At 37.2% G+C, this 16,599-nt stretch overlaps 1 protein-coding gene across 6 annotated transcripts in view; it reads right to left on the reverse strand.

The window, feature by feature from the left end:
• Positions 1–16,599, reverse strand: part of PKP4 (plakophilin 4) — a 234,776-nt gene that overhangs the window by 39,898 nt on the left and 178,279 nt on the right. For 3 of the 6 annotated variants that reach the window (XM_055307842.1, XM_055307844.1, XM_055307839.1), the window contains exons 7-9: positions 15,183–15,735; positions 9,325–9,513; positions 6,768–6,984 (exon numbers count right to left, since the gene is read on the reverse strand). In XM_055307842.1, the coding sequence (XP_055163817.1) occupies positions 6,768–6,984; positions 9,325–9,513; positions 15,183–15,735 (959 nt within the window). Of the gene's footprint in view, positions 1–6,767; positions 6,988–9,324; positions 9,514–15,182; positions 15,736–16,599 lie in introns of all 6 variants that reach the window. The other 3 variants (XM_055307841.1, XM_055307843.1, XM_055307838.1) reach the window with 1 other exon arrangement.

Here is a 16,599-nt window from a genome sequence, read left to right on the forward strand (position 1 = left end):
TTATGCCTTTCTGCCTCTGTCAGAAATCTGCAGGTGCAAGGCTCAGGTAAACAAGTGCACTTTAGTCAGGTGAGAAGAGAGAAAGGGACGCTGGTGGGAATACGCAGATATGATGTCAGCCTGGAAACTGCAAATAACGTGGGCACAAAGATTTTTAAGAAACTTAATTTTTATGGTTGTTCTTGATTATAAGATAGAAACATAGCAAATTACTTAAAAAATATTTAATCAATAACCCTATACCAGAGAAAACCACTGCTGACATTTCCTGCCGGTCTTTTTTTCCTATTAGGTGTGCAAATGTGCACATGTGCATAAAGAACTTCTTTTTCAAAGAACTGGATCATATTAAATACCACTTCATATTTTATGAGTCGTTATTCTGTGCCAGGCAGTATTCTGGGCATTTTATGTATTTAATTCACTTTTTTTTTCTTAAGATTTTATTTATTTATTCATGAGAGACACAGAGACAGCGAGAGGCAGAGACACAGGCAGAGGGAAAAGCGGGCTCCCTGCAGGGAGCCTGATGCAGGACTCAATCCTGGGACTCCAGAATGACGCCCTGGGCCAAATGCAGCCTCTAAAGTGCTGAGCCACCCAGGGATCCCCTAATTCACTTATTCTTAATGCAGCCACATAGAAATGGAGATTGAGACAGAGGGAATAAGCAACTTGCCTAAAGTCATTCAACTAGCATGAGCAGTCTGCTTTCAGAGTTTGTACCATCAATCCCTATGCTACCCCAACTTCTTATATAATGAATGTACAATCCTACTAAGCATGTACACCTTTAACACTGTGCCTTTTTAGATAATATCACATTGTTAAAATTTTCTGATGTCAACTGATTGGCTCACTGGGATCCTTGTTAAATATGAACATATGCTTACATTACATATAAGAAGACCAATTTCTTAGAAATGGTTCACAAGACAATCAATTTGCAGACTTTGATTACAGAATGAACGGTTATAAAAAATGAATTGATACTGAATAAACCTTAAGAAAAACCCTTTAAATTAGCAAGCCAGTGATACTTCTATTGCCTAGTTTATAAAGGCCTAGAGTCGTTCTTGGTCTGGGAAGGCTCCATGTGTTAACTTGCTTGTCATTACAAAGGGGTAATCTAAACCTGCACACACACACATATCCATTCACACGAATAGTGAATCCTTACTATGCTGCAGGTGCTGTAGCAGGTGCCAGAGAGATACAAGCATTGAATAAGACACAGTTTCATGTAAAGATTCTTGGATGCCCAACTAAAAAAGTTTAGTCTTAATATTAATAACAGGGAGTTAATATTTATTGAGTTTGCCTGCTTTAGGCACTGTGTCACAAGCTTTATATGCATTACCTCACTTACCTTGACTTGCCCCACGAGGTAGGCACTATTAAATAACATTTGATAGAGGCAATGAACTGGGATTAGTAATGAAGTGACTGGAGGTAGGTGAAACCCAGGTAGCCTGTATGCTGACCCTACACATAAGGAATCGAATGCAGAGGTTTTGATGTAGAAGAGTGAGAGAATGCAACATTTATAGTCACATTTTTAAAAAAGATTTTATTTATTAATGAGACAGAGAGAGAGACAGAAAGAGAGAGAGGCAGAGACACAGGCTCCAGTAGGGAGCCCGACATGGGACTCGATCCTGGGTCCCCAGGACTACGCCCTGGGCCGAAGGTGGCGCTAAACTGCGGAGCCACCAGGGCTGCCCTATAAAGTCACATTTATAAGAAAGATAACTCTGGTGGCCAAGTAGAGAATGTACTAGAATCAGAAAAGATTGGTGACAAGAAGACTATTCACACATTTGCTCAAAACAAAATAGAGCCATCTCTGACCTCTCTTTCCTAAATCCTTCTTATCCAACCTAAAAGCAAGCTTTGTTGACTATCTCTAAAATATTTCATATAAATCCAACCCATCCATTCTCCCCATCTTGCTTGGCACATCTAACCGCCTCCTATATGTTCTCTCTGCTTCCAATATCACTTTCTCACCTCATCCACTCTTTGCACAGCAGTTATATCATTTTCGGAAAACTGAAGCCAAAGGTGAGATGGAGAATTCTGGCTTGGGGAACAAACTGGAGGAGAATATCATTAATAGGGATGCCTGGGTGGCTCAGCAGTTGAGTGTCTGCCTTTGGCCCAGGGTGTGATCCTGGGATCCAGGACTGAGTCCCACATCGGGCTCCCTGTGTGGAGCCTGCTTCTCCCTCAGCCTGTGTCTCTGCCTCTCTCTCTTGCTGTGTCTCTCATGAATAAATAAATAAAAAATCTTTAAAAAAAATATGAAGAATACCACAAATGCCAAGAGAGGCAGGCTAACACAGCAGAAAGAAACACACAACTAGATTGCCCCTGTTGCACTTCTACTACCTTTATTTATTATGTAATTTTGAAAACTACTTAATTATTTGGAATGTTATCTTTCCCACCTGTACAGTAGGAACAATAAAATGGTCATCTCTACCTTCTTAGGTTGGCTGTGATGATTAAATTGTGCCGATATTTATTAAAATTAGTTATATGTTTTGAAATATGATATGAGTATTTTAATCATCAGCCCTAAAAAAGGGGACTATTCTAAGTTGGGTCACTCTCTAAAACAAATTCCCTTTTATGCACTGAAACTATGTTAATTATTTCTGGTCAAAATCTGTCTAAAGCCTATTATGTAAATCTATGCTGTAATTAACAGAGTGCAAGGAGTGTGACTTCATCTTTCCTAGATGACTCACAATCATTACGAATACACATTTTTCTCCTCTTTAAATGGCACAGATATGATCAAGATTTCCGGCACCATTGGGTATCATGAGGGCCTGACAACACAAAAGGTGGGCTCCAGCTGGAGATGGGCAGTTAGGTTTGGTTGGCATCAATTCCAACCCTGATTTTCTGTAGAAATTTACCCTGAAAAGACTGCTATCAATTCATGGGCTGGCTGGATGACATCAATGCCTGCCAGGGTTTTCTTCACTAAAACCTAGGCCCAGACTTGTTTTCAGCCATGATAGAATACATTGGTACTGGACTTTGCCCTTCCATAAAACACAACTATCCAACCAGACTAAATATATGAAGGAACTGTTTTTAGGTCCTGGACAACAGGTAACACAAGAATGTAATCCTTGAGAGACAGGAATTATCAGCCCTGTATTCCCTGGCTTTCTGCAGGGCATTTTTGGAATCATGACACACAAAGCTGAGTCCATGAAGTAGAGCAATGGACTTACTGAACTGAGGGGGAGGCACTAGAATTTGGGGATGCCAGAGTGCTTAGAATTTGTGGGGCAGGGTACTGGAGGGAGGGAACTATGCAGGAGATTGCTCACAAGTCCTTAGTTGAGGGCTGGGCTGTCCATGGCCATAATGGATGTATGGGTCTGGTGGAGCAGCTGTTTAGGACAGAGCTGAGCACGTGCTGGGTGATGCTCGACTGCCAGGCCAGTCGGAGTGCAAACTTTACTGAGCATTTCAGGATTTAGTCTCCACAATGAACTATGCGAAAGAGTAGAGGAATACACTAGGAGTAAAACAAACCTGAAACAGACCCATCCTAGAAGACCAAAACCAATCTTGATGGGATCAGAAGCATCTGTCAGTAATTTAGTTGTCTGCCACAGCTAAACTCAGAATCCTAAGAGGAGACAGCAGAATCCAGAGTTCCTACAATGTATCATCCATAATAGTTAGCAAAGGATTTAAAGCTGCTGCACATAAAAGGAAATAGGAAAATGTAACCTACAAAGATGTCAAAAACAAAACAGAAAACCCTCCAAACAACAGAACCAAACCCAGAGAAAACCCATGTTAGAATTATCAGAGGGGGACTCTAAAAGGTCATTACAGATGTGCTCAAAGAAATAAAGGAAAAGATGTATGTAGGGAATGAATAGATGAAGAATGTCTTCTGAAACATGGAAACTATAAAAAAACTTCACTAAGGTCAAGTATCTGAAATAAAATATTCACTGGATGCTTTCCAATGGATACTATAGAAGAAAAGATAATAAATGCGAAGACAGATCAATAAAAAATATCCAATATGAAGAATATAGGGAAAAAAGATTTTAAGATATAAACAGAGCTTTAGTAACCTGTAGGATAATGCCAACTTATTCCAGAAGGAGAGGAGAATGAGTTTGGGGCAGAAAAAAAAATTTAAAGCAATTATGGGTAAAAATGTCCCAGTTGTGGTAAAAATCATCAACCAACATTCAGAGAATCTCAGCTGAATTCCAAGCAGGTAAATGTAAAAAAAAAAAAAAAAATCACCCCCCCCCAAAAAAAAAAACCCACCCTAGGCCTGTCACAGTAAAATTGCTGAAAGTCAAAGATAAAGGGAAAAACCTGAAAGGTGGCTGATGAGAAGATGTATTACATAATAAGAATGAAGATTTCTCATCAGAAACAATAGAGGTCTGAAGACAATGAATGACATCTTTTAAAGTACGAAAGGAAAAACCCACACTTGTCAGTCCCAAATTTTATATCTAGTAAAAATATCCTTTAAAAATAAATGAAATCAGAACATTTTCAGATAACTTAAAGCTAAGAGAATTTGTTGCTGGCAGACAAGCAACACAGGAAAGGCTAAAGGAAGGGTTTAGGTGGAAGGGAAATGGGATAAGAATATACAGGAAGAGAACTATACATGGTAAACGTAGTGAATATGAAAAATCATTGTTTCTTCTCTTAATTTCTTTAAAAGGTAAACTGAATATTTACATAAAAATAGTAACACTAAATTATAAGTTTTATGATGGATGAAGCTATAAAACGACAATTATGAGGTCAAAGAGATAGTAAATGGAATTATTTTGCTGAACAGGACAGAGTAAATAAGCCCTGTTCAAAAGGAACACCACAGAATGCTAATATACTTTATGTCACTATCACTATCATAGGAAGTACTTTGTTACTCCTTCTAGATGTGTCATGTATACTACTAATAAATTTTGCTTCCACACTAGATAACTATAAAAAAAATCACAGATTTCCATTTATGTAGAAAACATCAATAACTGCTAAAGTCTTAGATGAAATTTTCCAGGCTAATTATAATGCAGCATTAATAGTAAAGAACGTGGGCTTGGAAGTGAATAAAAATATTACGTCAAGTTTGCTATTTTCAAAACTAAAAATTAAAAGCTGTCAGGAGCTTTTTATTTTGGTTTGAATATTTAAAGTTCAGATTCACCTGGATTCCAGTTTTGTCTAGAATAAATGCACTTATTATAAAATAATCATTTATTCATCTTACAAAACACATTATCAGTAAAGTTTCATATAATCAAAGCTAGCCATAACAGTTTTACGCATTAGACTACAAAATTATCATACTATGAATAGCTGAAGTGTATTATCATACATGAAATCCTCATTTATGGTGAATCAACTCATTCTAGAGGTCAAAACTGAAGTCTTCAGAGACACAGATTAAGCTCAAAACTCTAATCACACTTCACTGTCTTTCTGGATAGCTATTCTTTCCTCTGCAGGTTCAGGTGAGGTATGGTCTAAATTGCCTCTAATTCAAAACCCCTTTTGGGAATTTTCTGCATCCATTAGGGTGTGTATTTTGTCATTTTGAGGTTTTAAAAAATGAAAGCATATAAAAGTATTTTTGACCTAATTATATTGGAGGTACTATAAAACAAATCACTTAAAAACCCTTAAAATGGCAAGAACATGGACTAGCAGAACCAAATGTATGTATGAACTATAAAGAACTGTAGGCAAGAGTGACTAGGTGCAAAGGTTTCAGTGAAGCAGTGGGCTTCCCGTTCAACTCAAAAGTACTTTTATTTTGCTTTAATGAGCAAAATCTCACTCATGTTTTTAATTCACGTTTCATTAGAATAGGTTGGTAGGTTGCTAAAAATGATTTGATAATTATAACAATTTTCCAGTAAAACAACAATTCGTAGGCGAAGAGTGAATGAAATCTTGCTAATATATGCCTTCATATAACACTCAAGCTGCTTAAAATTTAGAAATAATTCCACTCTTTCGGAAATTAAAATTCTTTCAGTTTCTAAATATCTTTTTTAGTTCTTGAATATTTTAAATGGCTTTCATTACAGATGAGGCTATTTTTCAAAATCAATCAAGTACTAAATGACTCACACTTATCTTAATAAAACATGCTTTCTACAAGGCGAAATAAAATTAAAAGGAGGAGACATGTATTATTAGCCAAATATTTTTTGCTTATGAGATATGAGAATTTCTTGTAAACTATCTTCTCCTAAATGGCAGAAAGCTTTTCAAGGACCTAGTTAAAAAAAGCACAACACAGCATTGACCAGTAGGATTTAAAATGTACACAACATGGATTTTTTCCAGTTTAAAACACCATACATTTTTTTCTGAGGCCCTCTCATCTAAAGAGTCATTCAGGATAAAGGGAAAGGGGTAAAATGATCCTTTAAAAATCTTTCGTATAAATCACCAAGAAGGCTATCCCAGGGAGTTGTTTTGGTGAAGCAGGCCAGTGATGAACGCTGCAGATACTTACACAGACTTGTGCATTCTCTAACTTATTATTAAAGCATTGAAAGAAGGAATCTATCATGAAATGAACCTCAAGGACCTACAGTGCTAAAATACAACCGGAGATACTAGAGATAAGGAGTTAACTGATACTATAATAGACTTGGCAACTTGAAAAAAAAAAAAAACAGAATAAAGGAATGGTTGATGCTCATGATACTGTAGCATTCTGGAGACTCATAACCAGTACTTGCCTGGGGTCTTTCTGAATGCTGTCTATTGATGGGGATCTCGTGGTGCCATCATCAGCTGGCGCTGCATGCTGAAGCCTGTTATAATTGCACTCTTGCACTCGGTATTGTATTGGCCTGTAGGGCTCTGCGTAGGTAGCTGTTGTGTTCAGAGCATAATTATTTCTTTGGTATGTAAGGGTGCTTCGTTGGCTGGATGTCCTTTGCAGATTTCCAACACCTACTAGAGAATCAACATTTTAAAAATGATTAGTACATTCTCTACAAGGTGATACTTTTCAAAGTAAAACTATTTTTAATTTTAAGGATTACAGTTTTTAACAAATACATAAATGCTTAATGTTACCAACACTAACAATTTAGATTTTACCAATCTAGCTCATTAGTGCTAAAAAAGGCACTTAAGTTGTTTTTTTAAGACTTTATCTATTTATGAGACAGAAAGGGAGAGAGAGGCAGAGGCACAGGCAGAGGGAGAAGTAGGCTCCATGCAGGGAGCCCGATGCGGGACTTGATCCTCAGTCTCCAGGATCACGCCGTGAACCAAAGGCAGATGCTCAACCACTGAGCCACCCAGGCGTCCTGGCACTTAAGTTTTTAATATACACAAAGACTATGTCAATATTATTATTTAAAAAGAGCAAAAATAAAACTATAAATCTGCTTACATGATTGATCTTACTTATTAAGATTTAGTAACAAAAGTGAAAGGTAAATATAGGAAAAGGAATTAATTTGATAAATAAATGGTAAAATGTCATAATTTCATTTTAGCAATAAAAACAATTATTCAAATCTGCAGATAATTGAGATCATCAAACTTCGAACACGTAGTGTAACACAGGTTATTTTGATATATATTTTATTTAAAGACCTTTGAACTTTGGTAATATTGGAAAAATTATTTCTTAAGAAAGAAGACTGATATAGCAAATTCTTCTGTGGCTACTCCCTTAAATTTTTGCATCATGCTATGTATAAAGGTACCATATGCTGTATATAATAGTTCTTTCTTAATTATTGCAGAAGGTATCTCTCCAATGACTGCAAACATATTCTTCCCACAATTAAACGATTTTATTAACATCATTTCTTAATCCTATGAAAGAAATTTCTTAGGAGTTCCTTTCCATTTGTTAGATAGGATGATGAATCATGAATCAGTTAATAAAGCCAATCAGATCTTAAAAAATTCCTCAATTTACAGCATGTAACACGTGCAATAGTTCTTCATTCATATTTATTAAAAATTGGTACATTCTATTAGAAGAAAAATCCTGCAGTGGACCAAACCATCAGTTTCTGGCAAAGAATCAATTCAGATAGTCTCCTCCCTCCTAGTGTTCTGGGAGGTATGTCTGCTAGAGCTATGCCTTTGTGGGATTATCACTGTGGGCATGTTAATAAATCTTACTATCTCTCTCTCTTTTTTTAAAAGATTTTATTTATTTATTTGAGAAAGAGATAGAGAGAGAGAGAGAGCGAGCAGGGGGAGATAATTTCCAGTAGACTCTGCACTGAGCCCAGAGCCTGACACAGGGCTTGATCCCACAACCCTGAGATCATGACCTGAGCTGAAACCAAGAGTGGGATGCTCAACCAACTGAGCCACCCAGGCACCTCTGTATGATCTCTTTTAAAAAAAAGGGGGGGGGCCTCTTGGAATTCCATGAGCCAGACCTGCAGTATAATCTGGCGGGTCATGTGGCCATAGGCTATAGCTTCTGCTCTACCAGCCACTATGGTGTGGTATAAAAGTGACAGTGGGGATGCAAGGGTGTGATGTACTAGCTCCATATTTTTATAAATACAATTACTGTATTCTGTCCCAGACTGAGTCCATCATGAGGAATATATATTTCACATTCTACACTTAGACGTTCAGGGGAAATCTAGTATCTAAAAAGGAGTAATACGAAATGTACTTGGGCTGCACACATGCTAAATAAAAGATAGGCAAATAACTTATCAAGGGATCTTCTCTACATACACGTTCCAGGAAACAAAAGCACAAAGGAACATTCCAACAAAGGTTTTCCTTTCTATATCGGATATATTTCGAATCCAAGGAGAGTCATATTCGTAGCTCTACAAACTTATTTGTGAATCAACAGTGTAATTACTATGTTCATTTTTTTTAAAGTTTTTTTTTTAATTTTTATTTATTTATGATAGAGAGAGAGAGAGAGAGAGAGAGAGAGAGAGAGGCGGAGACATAGGCAGAGGGAGAAGCAGGCTCCATGCACCGGGAGTCCAAAGTGGGATTTGATCCCGGGTCTCCAGGATCGCGCCCTGGGCCAAAGGCAGGAGCTAAACCGCTGCGCCACCCAGGGATCCCAATTACTACATTCATTGATTAGATTAAACTCAGGTTAAAAATATGTCACTTATAAACAGGTACAACACAAACTTGTTCTATTGCTTATCTATTGCTGTCACTGCTGCTCATCTGACAATCAAATGGGCACTGTGATTTCTTACTACCAGAGCACCCAATCTCAGAACTTCTGCTCTTGGGCCTGTGCATTTGGGAAACGAGCTGAATGGTGCCGAGGCCCACCTGAACCTGTGCGGTACAATGCTGTCTGTGATCCTTGGAGCTCCACAGTCCCGTGGTTTGGGCTGCGGTACACTGGGCTGTAATAGGTCCTCCCCTCATATATCGGAGTGATGTGCAAGTCAGGAGACACAGCCGAACGAAGGTCTTGCCCAAGTTGGCTGTGCTGACTAGCATAGGAACTTCGTAAGCCTAGAGGAGGGAAAATCACATCATTAAGAAATTGAGAAAATTCTGGTAAGGTTAAAAGCCTTATTAATAGGACCTTACCAATAGGACCAAATGTTAAGTCTAAACACCAAACCTACTGAGTTTTACAAGAGGCTGCCAGATAAAGGTAAATTTTCTAAGAAAAAATAAGTTATTAGATGGTTTGATACTCTGAAATTCATTCCCCAACGGTAAGCTATTTTATCGCGGTGACAGAAAAGAGAATGCCCTCTTCTACTGTTACACAATTTCCCTTGTTCAAACATAAGAACAATGGTTCATACCATTCTCTTTGCTGCTGCTCTGCAGGACTGGACTACCAGCTCTTGCAGCAGGGCCCACCATGTCCCACACCTCTTAAATCTCAACATCTAAGACAATGTCTACATAACAGTGCTTAGTAAAGGCTAATGTTTAAGAACACTTTAGAAATATGTCTTTCAACTCACTCATGATTTTTACAGGAAAACATGAAATTTTCTGTTACAAAATTTAGACTATTATCAGTGAACTAATAACATTTATTATTATGAGGTATTGTTTTACTATTTGTTGGCTTTGTATTTTTCTCTGCTTTTTAAACATAGTTGTTTTGGCAGGAACCCACATACTAGATTCTGGTTTACCTTCTTTCTAGTACAAAAGAAAAGCATAAAGTTAGTACATTAATATTAAATCATTTGAAAAATTCTTTCATTCAAACTGTTAATAATGAAAGTTTACAGATTGGACTTGTGATAAAAAAAAGTACAGTTCAAACCCAAATATTAAAGAAACTGAATTGGTAGTCTATATTATGATGCTCAGAAGTTTGTTATTTATCATCAGTAAGTAAAATCTGTCACTTGGTAAGAACACTAAAGTTATGTTCCAAATATGAGCAAAAGAAAGCACAAACGTATCTAAAGTTAGCATTTACTTGCTTTTAAAATGACTGTAAATAATCAACACAGTAACTAATTACAAAAAGATAGGATCATTCACCTCCTATTAGCTCAGTTAATCATATGAGAACTAAAGGCAATGGGCCTGAACATGAATGATAATGTTGCTAGTGAGGAGTGGGAAGAAAGTTTAATATGCAGAATTTCCTTTTTTAAAAAAATATTTATTTATTCATGAGAGATACAGAGAGCGAGGCAGAGACACAGTCAGAGGGAGAAGCAGGCTCCCTGCAGGGAGCCCGACACAGGACTCAATCCTGGAACTCCAGGATCACTTCTTGAGCTGAAGGTAGAAGCTCATCCACTGAGGCACCCAGGCGTCCCAATACGTAGAACTTCTGGGATGAATGATTATTACCTACCCTGGACAGCAATGTGACATGGAAAGAAACTAAATGGACCAATACAGGTTTTAGCTACTGGCTCTCCACTTACAAAATCATGGGCTTAAACAATCATACAATTAGGATTATCTGGCCAAACCTCATTTCAAAACCAAGGAAACTGAGAGCCCAAAAGGAAATGTGATTTGTCTCCATCAGAGAACTACTTACTTGTAGGGCTGAGAAGGAACACACAACACTGGCTACAGCTAATCCTCAAGGTTCAAGGAGACATGGCATGAGAGGTCTTGAACCTGGCAGAGCCCTCCAAGAGCACAGAATTAAGGCGCAAAGTTAGCCCACCAGGGGTACGTGGAAGCCAGTGTAACTCTAAAGATGGTATTAGGATTGTTACTGTAAAGTTCTCATTTGGAGATTTCAACTTTTTATTCACTTGTAGATTTCTTGTTCTGGGGCAGCCCCGGTGGCTCAGTGGTTTAGCGCCGCCTTCAGCCCAGGGCCGGATCCTGGAGACCCAGGATCGAGTCCCAGGTCAGGCTCCCTGCAGGGAGCCTTCTCCTCCCTCTGCCTGTGTCTCTGTCTCTCTCATGAATAAATAAATAAAATCTTAAAAAAAAAATTTCCGTAAAGCTCCATTGCTTTACGGAATCCATGAGTATTTTGAAGAAAGGTGCAGACATTGTTTTTGTTAATGGTGATATAAAGTGGGCAGTTAAATACACCTGGTCCTTGGCAATCTTTTCAATACAAGGTGCTGGGATCCCTGGGTGGCGCAGCGGTTTGGCGCCTGCCTTTGGCCCAGGGCGCGATCCTGGAGACCCGGGATCGAATCCCACATCGGGCTCCCGGTGCATGGAGCCTGCTTCTCCCTCTGCCTGTTTCTCTGCCTCTCTCTGTCTCTCTCTGATGACTATCATGAATAAATAAATTTAAAAAAAAACTAAAAAAAAAAAAATACAAGGTGCTATTTTGACACTCCATAGAGCCACAAATACTTGTGATTTGCTGTGGGATTCTGTAAATCACTCAACATTGTAGGCAAGCCAAGCCCCGGATGCTCTTGAAATTGCCTGAGCTCCCATGGCCCCACTACCCTCCCTGGTAATGTGAAATAAGAACAAAGCCTTCTGCATTATTCTCAGAATGTTACAGTCTAATGGTGCAAGCATATGGATAGATTCTTTGCTGGCAACTATAAGGTATGATATGATTTTTAAGTATTTGTAAATATTTACTATAATTTCATGGGAAAGGTAACAAAATGAGGTTGTTGTTAACTCTAAAAAGCATCCAGCAAATATTCACTTGTTTTAAGATTATTAGTGAGATGAAATTACTATATGTGGCATACGATAATGGAAAATAAAAGCCTTAGAATTAGAGTGAAATATAGTACTTCTTGATTTTAGAAATCTTCGTGAATAACAAAACAGCGATGGTTACTATTTTTGTTCACCTGTTCGTGTACACACACAAATAAAAGTCAAATGTCCTATACATTTACATTTAAAAAAAATCACAAAATTACATTGCTTCTATAGAATAACTAAAATGATTATGTGTAGAAAATCCACTATAACTTAGGTATCTTTTAAATTGGAAGACAAATAATTTCTTCTTTAACTATTAGAAATAATTTTTCCAGAAGTATTCACACAAATTTATTTTTAATAGCCTTATCTCTCCCTCCAAATAATGGAAAAGACTGATCTTCCACAATATTATTTACCTAACCAATAGTTTCTATTTGCAATACCACAAATACATATCAGTTTACCTATTACAATGACATATACTCTGTGATTTAAAATCTTTATATTTAAGACACTGGAAATAGACATAAATTTATCTCCCAAATGGTATTCTTTGTATTCTTGAAACTTTTCCTGACATGCTCTGATTTTACTAAAATGAATATTTTAGAGCAGGCATATTTTTCTGTTGTAGGAAGTAATTTATACACATATTATAGCATCACTTAAATTATTATAAACAAATATGCAAGTGTCTGAATCTATTATAAAATACTGCTTCAGGCTTATCAATTAGAAGGTTATTAATCCTTTGAAGTCAAGAACCATAGTAAATATTGTGACAAGCACAACACTTTCCAAAGTAAGAATAAAAGAAAGGAATTCACAAAATAGGACCCACATTCAGAATAAGTGGGCAGGTAGATGATGAGAAGCAAAGCTTCTCTAGAACCTTTATTTTTTTTTTATTTTTAATTTTTATTTTTTTAATTTTTATTTTTCATTTTTTTTTCTAGAACCTTTATAAGGAAACTCTTTGCTTCTTTTGAAGACTGTAGTCGACTAGGGGAAAAAAAAAATCTGTGATAGTCTAGGTCTGCTTTTCTCCCCCCGTGAAACAAATTCTAATTTTACCTGCAATGTCAGAAGGCAGGCGTTTTAAACCAAAGGAGACCATCCGTCTTGGGGTTAAACATAGACAGTAATTTATGTGCTCACTTCCTTTCCTCGGTTTCTACTTCACTCTACTGCAAACATAGATTTCTGCATAGCTGTTCTATACATACACAGGGGGGAATACAGAAATTCTCAGAACGATTTATCTTTCAAGGTTTCCTTGGGAGACAGAATTTCATAAATGATTCCTACCTCACTTTGCTGCAGACTTTCAGAGGCATGCTAGAAAATATCTAAGCCAAGTGCTCTCCTCTGATGACTGAATGAAAAAAAGGTGGTTTCTCCACTAGTACTTTATCTGAGCTCAAGTTCTAGTTCAATTTTAATTCTTCATGCAAAATTATTCAACTAGAAAATCTCATAAAGGCTTTATCTTTCTCAGAAGCCATAGGAAAAGGTATTAATTTTACTATACAAAATAATACAAACTCGTATCAATAAGAAATACCAAAAACAAAGTAAAAAATCCTACACTTGCGGTTTGCAGAAAAGAAACAGAATGGCTGATAAACATGTACAATCTTCAATCTTAGTCATAACTCAAAAAAGGGCATTTAAAACAATGAGATGCAGCTTTTAACCTACCACGCTGGCAAAGACGAAGCACTCTGACAATGCGCAGTGCTAGTGAAGGTCTAGGAGAATACATAGGCTCAAAACTAGTGGTGGAAATAGAAATTTATGCAACTTTCCTGGAAGGCAGGAGGTATGACAATATTTAAGAACAAATACACATATATTTTGACTTAGCAATTTTAAAGAAATGAATCCCATAGTTATCTGAGTAGTGCAAAATATGCAAGAACAAAATAGAACTAACTATATATATTGCATGGTTGTCTCTACTATCTAAAAATGAAAAAACAACCCAAATGTCCATTAATTGAGATAAAAGAAATTTTATCTATAAAAATGGGGGTCATAGGCATCTATTGACAGAATGGAGCTCTTAGACAAATTAAAAAAAGGAGATATATATATTACACATATTTACATATGTATAAGGTATTTAATATATATAAATATATAACAGAATTCCTATCAGTATAAAACACAACGTGTGTACATTTGTATATAATATATGCACTTATATATGTAAACACAGAACCCTCCACTGATGAGTGGTTAAGGGTCGAGGAGCCTGAGATTTTTCATTTCTCATTTCACATTTTCTTACATAATTTTAATTTTTCCCCATTGTGTATAAAATGGGGAAAAATGAAACTTACTTTAAAATGCAACTTAAAACACTAAAGATAAACTTCATTTTGATAAAAAGAACAATGTCTATACATTATGTGGAAAATCCTCCATGAAACTACCCTGAAGGAAATGGCTATAGTATGGAACCTTGCTGGTGTCTTTCTGATTTAATCTGAGTCGCATTGAAGGTAATCATAAGAGCTTTGTGAATTTCCCAATAGGAAGCTAAAATCAAGGCAGTAGGTGAGAAAAATCCATATTCTATACCATTATAGCTTTTCTTTTAAAAAAGCTAAATATTTATTTATTTATTATTTTTTTTTTAAAAAGCTAAATATTTAAAGAGATATTCTGATGCCATCTTTTAACATCATTTAGGGGTTTGGATATGAGTAAGCTTATCTAGTGAAAAATCTTTCACTAAAAAACAAAAACAAAACTGGATAAACTGCCTAGAATTCCAACCAGTGCTTCTAAAATGCAAAAACGTACTTTTTGTACCCAATGTTGGGAGGGGGAGGAATGTATTCCTTGTAAAAGGTTTTTGGTTGATATAAATGTATATAGTTTCATGCACTAAGAATTATAGAGCCTGAAAGACAAGTCAGTGTGAAGTTAGCGGTGTAAAGTCTGAGATAAAAACATAAGCTTTTTATCATGCTCTGTTTCAGTGACGATCACGCACAAGATTTCCTCATCCGGCTTTATGTCGTGCTGTCACTTGCACTCACCTGTCAGGCTGTCTGGCCGAGGTGGAACCATTCTTTCGTAAATTTCATACTGCTGCTGTCCATATTGTTCCATGTCGTGAGCAGTCCTTTGCAGCGAAGGTCCCAGATGTTGTGGTACAGCGGTCATCCCTGAGCGTTTGGGGGACGACGACCCCACCTGGCCTTGGGATGGGGAAGCTACTCGAGTTTGTGCATCCATCAGAGTCAGTGGGGACCCTACTCTGGCGGTCGTTTGGTACTGTGGGGTTGGTCCGTTGGGATTGGAGGTCTGCCGGGAGGTGACTGACCCAATCCGTCGCACAGCTGTTGGGGAGGCGGGTCTCTGTGCAGAGTACGGAGAGGCTGCCCGCTGAGCAGGTAAGGTAGTGGAGGAATATGCACTGGGGTTCAGTGGTCGGGGGTCGGTCACTGACGGAGAGCCAAATCCACTACCCAGAGAAGTTCTCAGTGACCCCCTTGAAGGAGACACGCCTGTGCTGATAACATAAGAAGGAGACTGTGCTCTAGATGGAACTGAACTAACTCTTCTCATGGCCCGATTGGCTACTGATGGCTGATGAAAGGGGGAAAAAAGAGAACGGGTTTATCCAGGGTTTTGTGTCCACTGTCATTACAGAAAAAAATGCACATAGCTCACTAAAGACTGTGAATTCACTGTCCTTTCCTTTTTATGCTTTAGAGCTGGGTATTTGTCCTTACTGTGCTTTTCTTGGCCTACCTTCTTTTGGTAGTTTAACCTCTACCTTTTCCCCTTCAGAATACTAAATCAACCAGTAAAGAGAGATCCAAAGATACTTAATATTCATTTTTCTTTCACCTTTATTTTTTTTACCCTCCTGCCTATGCATTTTTCACAACAGATAAAATGTTGTATTGACATTTGCAACAACATGGGTGGATCTAAAGGATATAATGCTAAGTGAAATAAGTCAGACAGAGAAAGACAAATACCATAGGATTTCACTCATATGTGGAATTTAAGAACCAAAACAAATGAAGAAACAAAGAAAAAAAGAGACCAAGGAAGAAAAAAAAAACAGACTTTTAAATATAGAGAACAAACTAGTGGTTGTCAGAGGGAAGGTGGGTAGGGGGGTGGTTGAAATAGATAAAGGGAATTACGAAAACACTTATGGTGATGAGCACTGAGTAATATATAGAATTGTTGAATTGCTATATGGTATACCTAAAACTAATATAACACTGTGTGTTTGGCCAAGGTACTGCATTTATGTAAAACAAAACAAAACAGTATCTGAATGCATCAATCTAAATGTGACTAGAGGAGTGTCTATAATTAATTCATCTTTATGGGTTGGCCCCATTAACAAAAGGAATGTGTTCTTTCAATGTGGAATAAATGAATGTTTGGATAGGGCCTGGGGTCCAAAGCTCTCCTTGGTGAATCTACTGTCAA

Source organism: Nyctereutes procyonoides, unplaced genomic scaffold (genome assembly GCF_905146905.1).
Source record: "Nyctereutes procyonoides isolate TBG_1078 unplaced genomic scaffold, NYPRO_anot_genome, whole genome shotgun sequence".
NCBI lineage: Eukaryota > Metazoa > Chordata > Mammalia > Carnivora > Canidae > Nyctereutes > Nyctereutes procyonoides.